A 17,904-nucleotide genomic window follows, 5' to 3' on the forward strand; every position below is an offset into this window, starting at 1 on the left:
ACCCGGGGTAAACCCGGACCCGACCCGGATTAAACCCGGACCCGACCCGGGGTAAACCCGGACCCGACCCGGGGTAAACCCGGACCCGACCCGGGGTAAACCCGGACCTGACCCGGACCCGACCCGGGGTAAACCCGGACCCGACCCGGGGTAAACCCGGACCTGACCCGGACCCGACCCGGGGTAAACCTGGACCTGACCCGGGGTAAACCCGGACCCGACCCGGATTAAACCCGGACCCGACCCGGGGTAAACCCGGACCCGACCCGGGGTAATAATTGGGTCCCGTCCCAGAGCCAAAGCCAGGAGTGGCCAAACTGAGCGGCTCCCGGGCTCCCCCGGTGAAGCCTCGGGAGGTTGAACAGCCGGTTCCCCCCCTATGTCGGGTTTGGGAGGGAGAGATTTCCGGAATCCCCACCGAAGCGATTGAACCGGAATTGGGAGGGAGGGGGATCCAGTTCACCGGGGGCTGAGGGGAAATATTCCCTGAATCTCAATACCTGGCGAACCCTCTCTGTAAATAATAAAAATCAGTGCATGGGGCAGAGAGAAGGATGAAATATTCCGCCTGAAATGTATATCCTGGTGAGAAGGGACAGGCAAAATGTACAGCCCTGTATGTGTGTGAAACAGAATGAAACAGAAATGTTGGACATACTCAGCAGGTCTGGCAGCATCTGTGGCGAGAGAAGCAGAGTTAACGCTTCAAACAGAATCCCGCAGAGTCAGGTTCAATTCCAAACGTTAATCCTGTTTCTCTCTCCGCTGGTGCTCGATACAGGTCGAGATCGAGGGGGAGGGTTGGGTCCGGGTTTATTTAGAGAGCATCTCCAGTGGATGTGGTTTATTTGGACTTTCAGAAGGCTTTCGACAAAGTCCCACATAAGAGATTAGCGTGTAATATTTAAGTGCATGGGATTGGGGGTAGTGTATTGAGATGGATAGAAAACTGGTTGGCAGACAGGAAACAAAGAGTAGGAATAAACGGGTCTTTTTCCGAATGGCAGGCAGTGACTAGTGGGGTACCGCAGGGATCGGTGCTGGGACCCCAGTTATTCACAATATATATTAATGATTTAGATGAGGGAACTAAATGTAATATCTCCAAATTTGCAGATGACACAAAGCTGGGTGGGAGGGTGAGCTGTGAGGAGGATGCAGAGATGCTTCAGTGTGATTTGGACAAGCTGAGTGAGTGGGCAAATGCATGGCAGATGCAGTATAATGTGGATAAATATGAGGTTATCCACTTTGGTAGCAAAAACAGGAAGGCAGATTATTATCTGAATGGCTATAAATTGACAGAGAGGAATGTGCAACGAGACCTGGGTGTCCTCGTACACCAGTCGCTGAAGGTAAGCATGCAGGTGCAGCAGGCGGTAAAGAAGGCAAATGGTATGTTGGCCTTCATAGCCAGAGGATTCGAGTACAGGAGCAGGGATGTCTTGCTGCAATTGTACAGGGCCTTGGTGAGACCACACTTGGAATATTGTGTGCAGTTTTGGTCTCCTTATCTGAGGAAGGATGTTCTTGCTATAGAGGGAGTGCAGCGAAGGTTTACCCGACTGATTCCTGGGATGGCGGGACTGACATATGAGGAGGGATTGAGTTGATTAGGATTATATTTGCTGGAGTTCAGAAGAATGAGGGGGGATCTCATAGAAACCTATAAAATTCTAACAGGACTAGACAGGGTAGATGCAGGAAGGATGTTCCCGATGGTGGGGGAGTCCAGAACCAGGGGTCACAGTCTGAGGATACGGGGTAGACCATTTAGGACTGAGATGAGGAGAAATTTCTTCACCCAGAGAGTGGTGAGCCTGTGGAATTCGCTACCACAGAAAGTAGTTGAGACCAAAACATTGTATGTTTTCAACAAGGAGTTAGATATAGCTCTTGGGGCGAAAGCGGGAGCAGGCTATTGAGTTGGATGATCAGCCATGATCATAATGAATGGTAAAGCAGGCTCGAAGGGCCGAATGGCCTATTCCTGCTCCTAGTTTCTATGTTTCTATGTATGTTTCTATGTTGCCAGGCCTGCTGAGTTTTTCCAGCATTTTCTGTTTTCATCTCCTGTAAGTCGGTGGGGATGTTTGACCTCTTCAGGGATGCTCCGAGGACATCCCTTGGCATTTCTGCTGTCCGCCTGGGATTTCAGATTTCTCGCATCTGCAGTGTTTTGCTTTTGTCATGATTTATGGGAGTCCCTGGATTGTGACCAACCGAATTGGAGAAGGTTCATTCGGGAGGGCACTGAACACTCGAGAGACTCCATCGGGAACGTGCAGAGGAGAGGCCGAGGTGTCGGAGGGAGTTCACAAACATCCCAACAACCCACCTACCCGACCCCTCAAGCACCACCTGCCCCACATGTGGCAGAGTCCGCAAATCTCACATTAGACTAATCACCCATCTCAGAACCGACCGAACTGGCCTGGAAGCAAGTCCCCCTCAATCCTGAGAGACTGTGAAAAAGAGGGGAAGTTATGCTTCAGTTATACAGAGCCCTCATGAGACCACATCTGGAGTATTGTGTACAGTACTGGTCTCCTTATTTAAGGAAGGATGTAAATGCATTGGAAGCAGTTCAGAGAAGGTTTACCAGACTAATACCTGGAATGGACGAGTTGAGAAAATTGAGGTTTATGAGGAAATGTTGGGTAGACTAGGCTTGTATCCATTGGAAAAAAGTAAAAAGCTGCGGATGCTGGAAATCCAAAACAAAAATAAAAATACCTGGAAAAACTCAGCAGGTCTGGCAGCATTTTCGGAGAGGAACACAGCTAATGTTTTGAGTCCGTATGACTCTTCAACAGAACGAAGTAAAAATATTTTTATTTAGTTCTGTTGAAGAGTCACATAGACTCGAAACATTAACTGTGTTCCTCTCCGCAGATGCTGCCAGACCTGCTGAGTTTTTCCAGGTATTTTTATTTTTGTTTTGTATCCAATGGAGTTTAGATGAGTAAAAGGCAACTTGATTGAATCATTAAAAATCCTGTTGGGTCACAGTTTAAAAATAAGGGGCCACCCATGTAAAACAGAGATGAAGAGAAATGTTTTCTCTGAGGGTCGTGAGTTTTTGGAACTCTTTTCCTCACAAGGCACTGGAAACAGGGTCTTTGAATATTTTTAAGACAGAGCGAGATAGATTAACAGGATGGGCAGGAATGTGGGGTTGAGGTTACAATCAGATCGGACGTGATCTTATTGAATGGCGGAGCAGGCTCGAGGGGCTGAGTGGCCTCCTCCTGCTCCTAATTCGTATGTTCATAGGTATGTTTGTATGTTTGAAAGAGAGAGTGGATAGAGAAAAAGAGTATATGAAGCGGTAACTCTGTTTCACTCACAGCACTTGTTCCCTGATCTGCTGGATTTTTCCAAGGTTTATAGTATCGGCAGCATTTTGCTCCTGTGATAAAAACAAAAAGCTAAAAGCTACTGCGGATGCTGGAAATCCAAAACAAAAACAGAATTACCTGGAAAAACTCAGCAGGTCTGGGAGCATCGGTGGAGAAGAAATCAGTTGACGTTTCGAGTCCTCATGACCCTTCAGCAGAACTGAGTATAGTTAGGAGGGAGGTGGAATATAAGCTGGTTTAAGGTGGGGGGCGGGGGGAGAGAGAAGTTGAGGGTGGGGTGATTGTGGGGATAAGCAAGCAGTGATAGGAGCAGATAATCAAAAGATGTCACAGACAAAGGATCAAAGAGGTGTTGAAGGTGGTGATATTATCTAAGAAAAGTGCTAATTAAGAATGGATGGCAGGACACTCAAGGTACAGCTCTAGTGGGGGTGGGGTGGAAAGACTGACAAAGTTTTAGATTTAAAAATAATGGAAATAGGTGGGAAAAGAAGAATCTATATAAATTATTGACAACCCCTCAGAAGGAGCAAAAAGTTCTTCATAGCTAATTAATGACTGATCATCCAACAGTGCAGCACTCCCTCAGTACTGACCCTCTGACAGTGCAGCACTCCCACAGTACTGACCCTCTGACAGTGCAGCACTCCCTCAGTACTGACCCTCTGACAGTGCAGCACTCCCTCAGTACTGACCCTCTGACAGTGCAGCACTCCCTCAGTACTGACCCTCTGACAGTGCAGCACTCCCACAGTACTGACCCTCTGACAGTGCAGCACTCCCTCAGTACTGACCCTCTGACAGTGCAGCACTCCCTCAGTACTGACCCTCTGACAGTGCAGCACTCCCTCACTACTGACCCTCTGACAGTGCAGCACTCCCTCAGTACTGACCCTCTGACAGTGCAGCACTCCCTCACTACTGACCCTCTGACAGTGCAGCACTCCCTCAGTACTGACCCTCTGACAGTGCAGCACTCCCTCACTACTGACCCTCTGACAGTGCAGCACTCCCTCAGTACTGACCCTCTGACAGTGCAGCACTCCCTCACTACTGACCCTCTGACAGTGCAGCACTCCCTCAGTACTGACCCTCTGACAGTGCAGCACTCCCTCACTACTGACCCTCTGACAGTGCAGCACTCCCTCAGTACTGACCCTCTGACAGTGCAGCACTCCCTCAGTACTGACCCTCTGACAGTGCAGCACTCCCTCAGTACTGACCCTCTGACAGTGCAGCACTCTCTCAGTACTGACCCTCTGACAGTGCAGCACTCTCTCAGTACTGACCCTCTGACAGTGCAGCACTCCCTCAGTACTGACCCTCTGACAGTGCAGCACTCCCTCAGTACTGATCATCCAACAGTGCAGCACTCCCTCAGTACTGACCCTCTGACAGTGCAGCACTCTCTCAGTACTGACCCTCTGACAGTGCAGCACTCTCTCAGTACTGACTCTCTGACAGTGCAGCACTCTCTCAGTACTGACCCTCTGACAGTGCAGCACTCTCTCAGTACTGACCCTCTGACAGTGCAGCACTACCTCAGAACTAACCCCCTGACAGTGCAGCACTCCCTCAGTGCTGACCCCCTGACAGTGCAGCACTCCCTCTGTACTGACCCTCTGACAGTGCAGCACTCCCTCAGTACTTACCCCCTGACAGTGCAGCACTCCCTCAGTACTGACCCTCTGACAGTGCAGCACTCCCTCAGTACTGACCCTCTGACAGTGCAGCACTCCCTCAGTACTGACCCTCTGACAGTGCAGCACTCCCTCAGTACTGACCCTCTGACAGTGCAGCACTCCCTCAGTACTTACCCCCTGACAGTGCAGCACTCCCTCAGTACTGACCCTCTGAGAGTGCAGCACTCCCTCAGTACTGACCCTCTGAGAGTGCAGCACTCCCTCAGTACTGACCCTCTGAGAGTGCAGCACTCCCTCAGTACTGACCCTCTGACAGTGCAGCACTCTCTCAGTACTGACCCTCTGACAGTGCAGCACTCCCTCAGTACTGACCCTCTGACAGTGCAGCACTCCCTCAGTACTGACCCTCTGACAGTGCAGCACTCCCTCAGTACTTACCCCCTGACAGTGCAGCACTCCCTCAGTACTGACCCTCTGAGAGTGCAGCACTCCCTCAGTACTGACCCTCTGAGAGTGCAGCACTCCCTCAGTACTGACCCTCTGACAGTGCAGCACTCCCTCAGTACTGACCCTCTGAGAGTGCAGCACTCCCTCAGTACTGACCCTCTGAGAGTGCAGCACTCCCTCAGTACTGACCCTCTGACAGTGCAGCACTCCCTCAGTACTGACCCTCTGAGAGTGCAGCACTCCCTCAGTACTGACCCTCTGAGAGTGCAGCACTCCCTCAGTACTGACCCTCTGAGAGTGCAGCACTCCCTCAGTACTGACCCTCTGAGAGTGCAGCACTCCCTCAGTACTGACCCTCTGAGAGTGCAGCACTCCCTCAGTACTGACCCTCTGAGAGTGCAGCACTCCCTCAGTACTGACCCTCTGAGAGTGCAGTGCTTTCTTAGTACTGCATTGGAAATGTCAGCCTGCATTTTGTGCTGATGTGTCTGGAGTGGTTTTTGACCGCACGACCTGACTGAGAGGTGAGAGGAAGCTGACCCACTGAGGCACTTCTAACCCCAAGGGAGTGTTCCCTGTGAAACCCAGAGACCGGTCACTGTGTGGGAGATGCACGTTTCAAACCATCATGTGTCAAGTGTTTCTGCAGGAGCTGAGGAAAGGGAAGCTGAAGAGTTTCCTGTTGTTTCAATTCACATGTGTCATCAGAAACAGACAATGTTTCAGCTCAATGTCTGTTCTTCAGACCTGAAATCTGTAGCAGGGAATAGCTGCTGGAGAGGAAAATGCAAAGACAAGGTGTGTGGCAGGAGGCCAGTGAGATGAAATGATAAAAATGGATGATGGTTTCAGGTAAATGGGATTGTAATGGAAGAATAAAGAAAGAAAGGATGGGATTAGAGGAGATGTGAATGAAGGGTAGGAAGAAAATCCAGCAAAACAGAAAGGATTCTGATGGTCTGGGAATGTGGGGGTGAAAGAGGAGTAGACCCCAGAATTGGGAACATTCCCATCTGTGTTCATCACGGAATCCCTAGAGATTTTCCCCCTAAATTCAGCTTGTGTACACCCACACCTTGTCCTCCTGAAGGTCTCGGACATGTGCAGAGTGGAAGAGGAATTAGAGGTTCTCCACATTCTGATGGACTGGCCACGCTCAACAAAAAGAATGTCAAGGCTGTGTTAATCCCTCACCCACACTTCCTTCTCCTCAGTAGCTGCAGCAACTGCCTCAGGCAAATGCAGGTGATTCCCATCTGCGTAACCCCCCACCCCCTCCCATTCTGAAAGCTTGCACATCCCTCAGTCCCCTCACTTCACAATTTATGGTTGTGCCTGTTGCTGCCTGCACCCTGATCTCTGGAATTCCCTCGGAACCAGTCTTTATTTCTAGAAGGATTGAATTGAAAAGTAGGGAAGTTATTGTAAATCTGTATTGAATCTTTGTTGGGTCCACAGTTAGAGTACTGCGTGCAGTTCGGGTTGCCATATTATAAAAAGGGTCCGGAGGCACTGGAGAGGCTGCAGAGGGGATTTGCCAGAATGATCCCAGGAATGTGTGGATTTACAGATTAGGAAAGTATTGACTGGCTGGGCACTTCTCTCTTGGAAAAAAAAAGGCTGAGGGGTGATCTAATCAAGGACTTTAAAATTCTGAAAGGTTTTGATCGAGTGGATAAAGTGAGCATGTTTCCTCTTATCGGGAAGAGTCTAACTCGAGACGGTCAATGTAAATAGTCACCAAGAAATCCAATCAGGGATTCAGAAGAAACTTCTTTACACAGAGAGTGGTGAGAATGTGGAACTCACTCCCACAGGTTGTGGTTGAGATGAATAGTGTTGATGTATTTAAGGGGAAGTTAGACTAGCACATGAGGGAGAAGGGAGTAGATGGTTACAATGATAGATTTAAATGAGGAAAGCTGGGAGGAGACTTGAGCGGCGCATAAACACCAGCATGGATCAGATGGGCTGAATAGCCTGTTTTGAGCCTTATATCCTACGTAAAGGCTCTCTGCCTCTGTCTCCTTTAAGTCGCTTCTTAAAACCTACATCTTCAACTAAATGTTTGGTTACTTGCCTGTTTCCTCTCGCAGCATGGTGTCAAATTATTTCTGATAATGTTTCGATGAAGGGCCTTGGGCTGTGTCACTGTGTTAAAAGTATCAATGTCAGTTGTTATTTATGCAGCACTTGTCCATTAACAGCGCTTGCTGTCTGTACCAGGATCCAGGGCTGAACATTGAAATGTTCGGCTGCTCGAGTCTCTTCTGCCATTGAGTTTAGATCATGGCTGATCTGTACTTCATCCCCATTGACCACCTTCTTCCATAACCTTTGATCTCCTTTTATCCACCAAAAATCTAGCAATCTCTGTTTTGAAATTTTCAATTGACCCCGAAGCATTTTGGGTGGGAGGGTTCTGGATTTCCACTGTCAGCTGTGTCTCAGTGGGTAGCACGTTTGCCTCTGAACCGAAGGTTCAGGCTTCATGTCCTTCTCCAGGGTTTGAGTACAAGAACAAATCCAGCTGACACTTCAGTGCATCACTGAGGGGGTGTTTCTCACCTGTCGGTGTAGACTCGATGGGCCGAAGGGCCTCTTCTGCACTGTGTGATTCTGTGATTCTGTGATTACTGAGGGAGTACTGAAATGTCATTGGTGCCATCTTTTAGATGAGATTAAACAGAGGGGCTGTCTACCCTCACCAGCTGGATGGAAGAGATCTTGTGGCCACCATTTTGAAGAAGAGCAGGGGGGTTATCGCGAAGACATGTTATTATCATTCCCTCACACCATTGATTCTAAACACTGGTTCTGTCACACTCAGAGCACTGGAATGCAAAGGCTAGGATGAAACGATGTTACAGTTGTACCGAGCTCTGGTTAGACCCCAGTTAGAGGACTGCATTCAGTTCTGGGCCCTGCATCTCAGGAAATTGGGTACTGGCCTTGGAGGACGTGCAGCACAGATTCTCCAGAATGATACCAGGGATTAATGGGCTAAATTATGAAGACATAGACTAGACTTGTATTCCCTAATCGTAACCTAATTGAGCTGCTTAAGGTGATTAAAGGATTTGATAGTTTGTCTCTGCTCCTATTTCCTGTGTTGGGAGAGACCAGAACAAAGGGCAGCACCTTAAAATTGGAGCCAGTCTGTTCTGGGGTTATTTCAAGAAAGCACCCCTCACAAAGAAACAACTACAAAACCAGATTATCAAGTCATTTATATTGTTTCAGTTTGTGGGAGCTCCCTGTGCACAATTTAGGATCACATTTCCCATATTCATACATTCCTACAGTGGCTACACTTCAAAGGTACTTCATTGGCTGGAATGTGCTTTGGGATGTGCTGAGGTCAGGAAAGGCACTATACAAATGCAAGGTTTTTCTTTCCTTTCTAATGGCAAAGAAAAAGGAAGGACTTGCATTTTTATAGCACCTTTCAGAACCACCAGACCATCTCAAAGTGCTTTACAGCCAATGAAGCACTTTCAAAGTGTCATCACTCTAGGAATGTACGAATGTTGGACATGCACAACCAATTTCTGCACAAGTTCACACAAGCCAAATTGCAATAATGAGCAGATAATCTGGTTTTGTGATGTTGAGGGATAAATATTGTTCAGGACACTGGCAATAACTCCCCTGCCCATCTTCAAAATGGTGCCGCAAAATCTTTTCTATCCAGGTGTGAGGGTAGACGGTCCCTCTGTTTAATGTCTCATCTAAAAGATAGCACCAATCAGTACTCCCTCAATAATGCATTGAAGTGTCAGCCTGGATTTGTTTATGTGTTCAAACCCTGGACTAGGACTTGAATCCACATGTGGATAGCTGGATCTTTAGCTCTTTTTAGCCAAGCACTTGATGGAGTTGTTTTTCTCTTTAGATTGTGTTACTGATGTGTTTTGGTTTTGGTTGGGAACAGGGCTGCAATTGTAGAGCAAGCCTCAGTGATTCACTGGACCTTAGTTTATAACCATTGCATTGAGGTTGGACATTCAGATCATCTGAAACCCTACTATTGGTGTCCAAACTCACATCTAATCCCTTGTACCCTCTGGCCTACTTTGGCTCCTGGTCTGGCAATGCCTCAATTTTTAAATTCTCATCCTTGCTTTCAAATCCCTACATTGCCTCACCTCTCCCTATCTCTATAACCTCCTTCAGCTTCAAACCCTGAGATAATATGCACTCCTCTAATTCTGGCCTCTTGTGCATGTCTGATTTCTATCCTTCCAAGATAGAAGCCGTGCCAGTCAGCTGCCTGTGCCCTAAGTTCTGGAATTCGCTCCTCTACACCTCTCTCCCTATCTCTCTTACCTCCATTATGATGTTCCTCAAAACCTTTGACCGAGTTCTTAGTCAGCTGTCTGGATATCTCCTTATGTGGCTCGGGGTCAAATTTTGTCTGAATTAGGCTGCCATGCAGCAACCTGGGATGAATTACTATTGTAAAGTTGCAATGTAAATGCAAGTTGTTGGTAGCAGCTGCTTATCCTTTCCCGATATTGGTTGTCCATTCAACTGCACTTTCTTCTCTTGTTCCAGTTCCTCTGTCTGAAGAACATTCGGACATTCCTCACTACCTGTTGTGACACTTTTGGGATGCGGAAGAGTGAACTTTTTGATGCTTTTGACCTTTTTGATGTCCGTGATTTTGCAAAGGTAAGAAAGTGTTGACTCTTTGTTGTCCAATCAGTTGTGGTGGGCTTTTGTCCAATCTTGAGTTGCTGCCTCTGTGTTGAATAATCAGGATAGTTGGACCATTGACGTCTAGTTAGGAAGCATTGACTTTGTTGTCCATTCATGAAGTGTTGACCAGGAGTCACTGTCTCTAGACTGTATCAATGAAAGTATAGAGGTAGAGTCTATTGTAAAGGATGTGATAAAAGGACACTTAGAAAATATCAACGGGATTAGACAAAGTCACATGGATTTATGAAAGGGAAATCATGTTTGACAAACCTACTGGAGTTTTTTGAAGACGTAACTAGCAGAATAGATAAGGGAGAAGCAGTAGATGTGGCGTATTTGGATTTTCAGAATGCTTTTGGTAAAGTCCCACATAAGAGGTTAGTGTGTAAAATTAAAGCACATGGGATTGTGGGTAATATATTGGCATGGATTGAGAATTGACGAGCAAACAGGAAACAGAGAGTAGGAATAAATTAGTCTTTTTTGGAGTGGCAGGCGGTGACTAGTGGGGTACCACAGGTATCAGTGCTTGGGCCCCAGCTATTCACAATATATATCAATGATTTGGATGAGGGAGCCAAATGTAATATTTCCAAGTTTGCTGATGACACAAAACTTGGTGGGAATGTGAGCGATGAGGAGGGTGTTAAGAGGCATGGATGGCAGATACAGTATGATGTGGATATGTATGAAGTTATCCACTTTGGTAGGAAAAACAGAATGGCGGAGTACTATTTAAATGGTGATAGATTGGGAAATGTTGATGTACAAAGGGACCTGGGTGTCCTTGTACACCAGTCACTGGAAGCAAGCATGTAGGTGCAGCAAACAGTTAAGAAGGCAAATGGTATGTTGGCCTTCATTGCGAGAGGACTTAAGTACAGGAGCAAGGATGTCTTACTGCAGCTGTACAGGGCCTTGGTGAGACCACACCTGGAGTATCGTGTGCCATTTTGGTCTCCTTGCCTAAGAAAGGATATACTTGCCATAGAGGGAGTGCAGCGAAGGTTCACCAGACTGATTCCTGGGATGGCAGGATTGTTGTATGAGGAGAGATTGGGCCGACTAGGCCTGTATACACTGGAGTTTAGAAGAATGAGAGGGGATCTCATTGAAACATATAAAATGGTGACAGGGATGGACAGACTGGATGCAGGGATGATGTTTCCTCTGGCTGGGGGTCTAGAACAATCTCAGGATACAGGGTAGGCCGTTTAAGGACTGAGATGAGGAGAAACGCCTTCACTCAGAGGGTGGAATTCTCTACCACAGAGGCTGTGGAGGCCAAGTTACTGAATATATTTAAGAAGGAAATAGATAGATTTCTGGACTCTAAAGGTGTCAAGGGGTAAGGAGTGGGAATACAGCGTTGAGATAGAAGATCAGCTGTGATCATATTGAACGGTGGAGCACGCTCAAAGGTCTGAATTACCTACCCCTGCTCCTATCTTCTATGTTTCTATGTTAAAATGTTGGGGATGAGGTAACATTTTGACATCCGCTCTCCATTCTGTGCTGAATTCTGCTGGCCAGTGTCAATGCCAAACCCAATTGAAGTCCTGTCATGTGGGCACTGGGTGGGATATTCAACATTCACATTCACAACTGAACTGTATCTCTCCTCAAATGTGGACTTATCTGTTGTGTTAGTGCAGAGGGATCAGGAATAAACATTGAGTTATCTGAGGGCTATCTGTACCTTGCTCGTCCTGCTTTCTACCCTTAATGTCACCATTAGCTCATTTTTTAGCTAATATCATCACCGTCAACACCTCTTTGTCCTTTTGTCTATGACATCTTTTGGTTATCTCCACCTACCACTGGCTCTCTATCCAGCTCTACCTGTCCCACACTCCCATTAAACCAGCTTATATTTCACCTCTTTTCTATTTTTCCTTAGTTCTGGTGAAGAGTCATACGGACTCGAAACGTTAACTGTGTTCTTCTCCGCAGATGCTGCCAGACCTGCTTAGTTTTTCCAGCTATTTTTGTTTTTGTTTTGGATTTCCAACATCTGCAGTTTTTTGCTTTTTACTGAGTTAGCTTCTTGCTGACTGCTTCTGGATGAATGTCCAGAGTGTGGAAGAGTCTTGGCACAAAGAGTGTGGAAGTGAAGGCACTTCTGACCTGGAAGGATAGTCAGCTAGTTAAGGTAATTATCACCATTATACAGGAGATTGAGCAAGTTAAGGACATTACAGGGAGATCATCGCATGAGAGATTAAACTGTTTAAGGGGAGTTACAGGATATTGAGTTAGTTAAGGAAGGATTAAGTGATTGGGAAAGCGAGTAAAGTTTGCATTTACTTAACCACTTGAAACATTAAAATAGAGCTTTGACTCCTTGCCATCCTTACGCCCCCAGTACTGCCTCTTTGCTCCCCAGCATTCACTCTCAGTGTCCACTCCCCAATACTGACTCCTTGGCTAACTACTAAATACTTTGAGGCTTTGGAAAGTAAAGTGAACCCAAAGTAATCATTCCAAAAATGAAATGCTTTTACTTCAAGGTTCACACAAATGAAAACATTTGAAATGGATAGAGACCATTCCACCCATCCTGTCTGTGCCAGCTTTTTAAAAGATCTGTCCAATAAGTCAAACTCACCTGCTCTTTCACCACAATCCAGCAAATGTTATTTCTCCAATTCCCTTTTGAAAGTTATTATTGAATCTGCTTCCACCGCCCTTTCAGGCAGCGCCTTCCAGATCACAACAACTCGCTGTGTAAAAAAAATTCTCCTCATCTCCCCCTCTGGTTCTTTCACCGATTCTCTTCAATCTGTGTCCCTCTGGTTACCGACCCTCCTGTTACTGGAAACAGTTTCTCCTTATTTACTCTATCCAAACTCTTCCTGATTTTGAACACCTCGATTAAATCTCCCCTTAACCTTCTCTGCTCGGAAGAAAACAATCCCAGTTTCTCCAGTCCCATTCTGGTAAATCTCCTCTGCACCCGCTCTAAGACCTTGACATCCTTCCTAAAGTGCAAATCCCAGAATTGGACACAATTAAATTTATAAAGGGTTTAACTTCCTCTTGCTTTTGTACTCATTGCCTCTATTTGTAACACCCAGAAACATAGGAAACAGGAGCATGGGTCTGCCCCTCGGGTCAGCTCTATCATATGTTGGTTTTTTAAAAATATGTTCATGTGAATCACTGGCTAGGCCCATCCTAATTGCCCTTGTTCAGAAGGCATGTAAGAGTCAGCCACATTGCTGTGGGTCTGGAGTCACATGTAGGCCAGACCAGGTAAGGACAGCAGATTTCCTTCCCTAAAGGCTATTAGTGAACCAGATGGATTTTTACAACAATTGGCAATGATTTCATGGTCATCATTAGACACTGAATTCCAGATTTTTTTATTGGAATCAAATTTCTCCATCTGCCATGGTGGGATTTGAACCCAGGTCCCCAGAGCATGTGGAATATTAGACCACTATGCCACTACCTCCCCTTGTGACTGGCTAAGGAACAGTAGTGGAGATGTAGATATGCCTGAATGATAACTGGTATTATTGTATGAATATAACTACAGATATAGAAGACTACAGGTATTACTCAGTCTGAGGCCTGAGCTTTGACCTGCTAGACTCTGTTGGATCCTGGTCACCAGTTTGTTGGGACTTATGGGTCTGGGTTGTAAGCTTGTTTTGGGATGGCCCAGTTGGTACCATAGACAGAGTAGGTCAGTAGGTGGAACACATTCTGTTTATTTACAAAGGTATTCAGCAGCTACACTTGTGTGCTTTCAACTCAAACCCTGTCTCCACACTACTGACTCTAACTATAGACTACTAACTACTGAGGTAGCCCGTGCTAATCCTCTTTTGGAGACTAAGATCATGTGACCTCCCATTATAACATTCTTCTTAAAGGTATGTTACACATCAGATTACCACATCCTCCCCCTTTATCCAGAAATATATTTTACAGTTACAATAACAATTTTCTCAAAATATCAAATTGTTTACACAGATATGTAATTTACAAATTCGGTCTTTCTGTGGGTTTCCTTATGCGCATAGAAGGTCTCAGCTCTACAGCTTCAGATTCTTTGTCAGGAACCCCCTTTTCCGGAGCTTTCTGAACACCAGGTTCTTCGGTGGCTCCTGCAAATCTGTTTCCTCACCTCTCGCAGGTCCAGCTGACCCTTCAGACACATCTGTACTCAGCTGAGATTTTTCAACAGGAAACGTTGGCTCGGTTGTGAACAGTTGGTGAAAGATTTCTCTCCTCCTTACGTGATGCACATGTCTCTATATGACTCAGCCATCCACCTTCACATGGTAAGATAGAGGTCCAGTCACTGCACCTATTTCACCCGATAATCACTTCAGTCCTTCTCCAAAGTTCTTCACATATACCATCTCTCCCACGGTAAATTTTCTCTCATGACTATGCCAGTCATGTTCAGTTTTCTGGCTCCTTTCCACTTTCCCCTCAAAATTTGGTATTATTAAGCTCAATCTCGTCCTGAGACGGTGTTTCATCAGTAATTCCGCAGGTGTGACACCAGTTGTTGTGTGAGGAGTGTCCTATAATGGAAAAGAAAGTGTGCTAGCTTGGTTGCTATGAAATCTCCAGTTAATTTCTTCATGTCTGTCTTGAATGTTTGAACTGCATTTTTGGTCAGTCCAACTAAGGAAGGGTGGTACAGTAAAGTTTTTACATGAATGATACTGTTGAGGCTGATAAGCCGTTGAGACTCAGCACTTGTAAATACCGTGCCGTTATCAGATACGACCACTCCTGATAGTCTGTGAATGGCAAAACTTTGACGTAGCTTCTCAATTGTAGCAGAAGATGTTGACTTCACCTCATACATGTCCATCCACTTTGAATGGGCATCGACAATGAGCAGAAACATTGTTCCCATGAAAGATCCCACATAGTCAATGTGTGACCGCACCCATGGCCTTCTTGGCCGCTCCCAAGGGCGTAATGAAGCTGTTGAAGTTGCTTTTGCAGTTGTTGAAATTGCATATAATTCTTCACTAAGCTCTCAATTTCTCCATCCATCCCAGGCCACCATAGATAGCTGTATGCTATGGTCTTCATTCGGGAAATTCCTGGATGTGCACAATGTAGTTTAATCAACAATGGCTTTCTTCCCTTTGGAGGAACAATCATTCATGCTCCCCACAATAAGATACATCCTGACTGGTTATTTCATGTCTTCTGTTAAAATACGGTTTCATTTTGTCAGATTCCTGTTCTTGTGACCAACCATGAAGAACTTGTTCTTGTATTTTGAATAAGTCTGGGTCTCGATTTGTCCAGTCTCTGATCTGTCTAGCACTTACCGGTGATGTATCTAAGAAGTTCAATAATAAAATGAGTTCTTGAGGGACTGGGACATCCTCATCTTTTTCTTTCACAGGCAAACGACTTAGTGCATCAGTGTTTGCAATCTGACTTCCAGCCCTGTGGACGAAAGTATACTCATACGCTGCCAGGATCAATGCCCATCTCTGTACTCTTGCTGAGGCTATGGGTGGTATAGTTTTGTCCTTGCTGAACAATCCTAGCAAAGGCTTGTGGTCTGAAACGAGACTAAAATGACTACTGGTGAAATTTCTTGACACCGAAGATGATTGACAGGCCTCCTTTTTCTATCTGTGAGCATCCCTTTTCCGCTCTGTTGAGTGTTCTTGATACGTATCCTATAGGCTGTTCTGTGCCATTGTCCATTTGATGGGAGAGCACTGCTCCCAATCTGTAGGGAGATGCGTCACATGTCAACACCAATTCTTTCCCCTGGTCATAATGTACTAATAGATTGGACGAGTGCAACAATTTTTAAAATCTTTGTGGAAGCTTCTTTCTGTGGTGTTTGCCAAGACCAACGTTAGTTTTTCTTGAGTAGGTAATGCAGGGGGGGCCAGTCCTGTCAACAAATTAGGCGAGAAGTGTCCAAAGGAATTGACCATCCCTAAGCATGATTTGAGCTCTGAGACATTCTTTGGTGCAGGTGCCTCTCTTATGGCTCTCACTTTCTCCACAACTGGGTTGAGGCCCTATGAATCTACCCGGTGACCCAAATAGATTCCCTTCCTCGCTTGGAACGTGTACCTTTCTTTTTTCAAATGCACTCCAACCTGCAGGAAACAGCTTTAAGACTTCTTCTAAGTTTGTCAAATGCTCCTTTTCGGTGAGTCTTGTCACCAGAACATCATCTAAATAAACTACAACGTGGGGCAGTCCCTGCAGTAAACTTTCCATTGTTCTCTGGAATATGGTGAGAGCTGAGGAGACACTGAAAGGCAATCGGGTATATTGGTACAACCCTTTGCGTGGATTAATTGTAGCAAATTTCTGGGACGCCTTCTCTAACTCTAATTTTTGATAAGCATGACTCATATCAAGCTTCATGTGGGTGGTTCCAACTGTCAGCATCGCAGACAGGCCTTCAATTTTTGGTATGGGGTGTCTGTCCAACTTAGCCACTTTATTAACTGTCAGTTTGTAGTCTCCACAAATTTAAATGCTTTGGTCGGGTTTAAGTACGGGGACTATTGGTGCTGCCCTTTCAGAGAACTGCACGGGTTGTATAACGCCCAGTTTCTCTAATCTGTCCAGTTTGGTGTCGACCTTGTCCCGCATTGCGTAAGGTACTGGTCTCGCCTTCATGAATTGGGGGGTTGCCTCTGGGTCCACATGAATTTTTGCTTGTAGCCCCTGGATCTTCCCAAGCTCGTCCCTGAAGACAGAGGCGTATTTTTGTAGTCGCTCTGGAAATCCACTCACTCTCAGCTGGAAAATTTCAGCCCATTCTAACCTAATTTCCTTCAGCCAATTTTGTCCAAGGAGGTTTGGCTATCTTCCTGCTACCACCATCAAGGGTAGTTTTACTGATTGGCTTCCGTAATGAACAGTGACTCTCCTTATTTGACTGGAAGCCAATGTCCAGTGGTGTACCACAGGGATCTGTGCTGGGTCCCCTATTATTTGTCATTTATATAAATAACATAGATGACTATGTGGGGGGTAGGATTAGTAAGTTTGCAGATGACATAAAGATTGGCCGGGTGGTTAACAGTGAGGTTGAGTGTCTTGGGCTACAGGAAGATATAGACAGGATAATCAAATGGGCAGATAAGTGGAAGATGGAATTTAACCCTGAAAAGTGTGAGGTGATACACTTTGGAAGGAGTAATTTGACAAGGAAGTATTCAATGAACGGCATGACACTAGGAGGTTCTGAGGAACAAAGGGACTTTGGCGTGTGTGCCCATAGATCTCTGAAGGCGGAGGGGCATGTTAGTGGGGTGGTGAAAAAGGCATATGGGACACTTGCCTTTATCAATCGAGGCATAGATTACAAAAGTAGGGAGGTCATGTTGGAGTTGTATAGAACCTTGGTGAGGCCACATTATAGGAAAGATGTGATTGCACTGGAGAGGGTGCAGAGGAGATTCACCAGGATGTTGCCTGGGATGAAATATTTAAGTTATGAAGAGAGGTTGGATGGACTTGGGTTGTTTTCGTTGGAGCAGAGAAGACTGAGGGGCGACCTGATTGAGGTGTACCAGATTATGAGGGGCATGGACAGGGTGGATAGGGAGCAGCTGTTCCCCTTAGTTGAAGGGGCAGTCTCCAGGGGACATAAGTTTAAGGTGAGGGGCAGGAAGTTTAGGGGGGATGTGAGGAAAAACTTTTTTACCCAGAAGGTGGTGACGGTCTGGAATGCACTGCCTAGGAGGGTGGTGGAGGTGGGTTGCCTCACATCCTTTAAAAAGTAC

General features: G+C 46.1%; 1 protein-coding gene across 1 annotated transcript in view; it reads left to right on the forward strand.

Annotated features, from left to right (window-relative positions):
• vav3a (vav 3 guanine nucleotide exchange factor a) overlaps positions 1 to 17,904 on the forward strand; it is a 190,641-nt gene that overhangs the window by 1,082 nt on the left and 171,655 nt on the right. Inside the window, 1 exon segment of the mRNA XM_078560624.1 lies at positions 10,010 to 10,126. Within this exon segment, the coding sequence (XP_078416750.1) occupies positions 10,010 to 10,126 (117 nt within the window).

This window comes from Cetorhinus maximus, chromosome 17 (assembly GCF_964194155.1).
Source record: "Cetorhinus maximus chromosome 17, sCetMax3.hap1.1, whole genome shotgun sequence".
NCBI classification, from domain to species: Eukaryota; Metazoa; Chordata; class Chondrichthyes; order Lamniformes; family Cetorhinidae; genus Cetorhinus; species Cetorhinus maximus.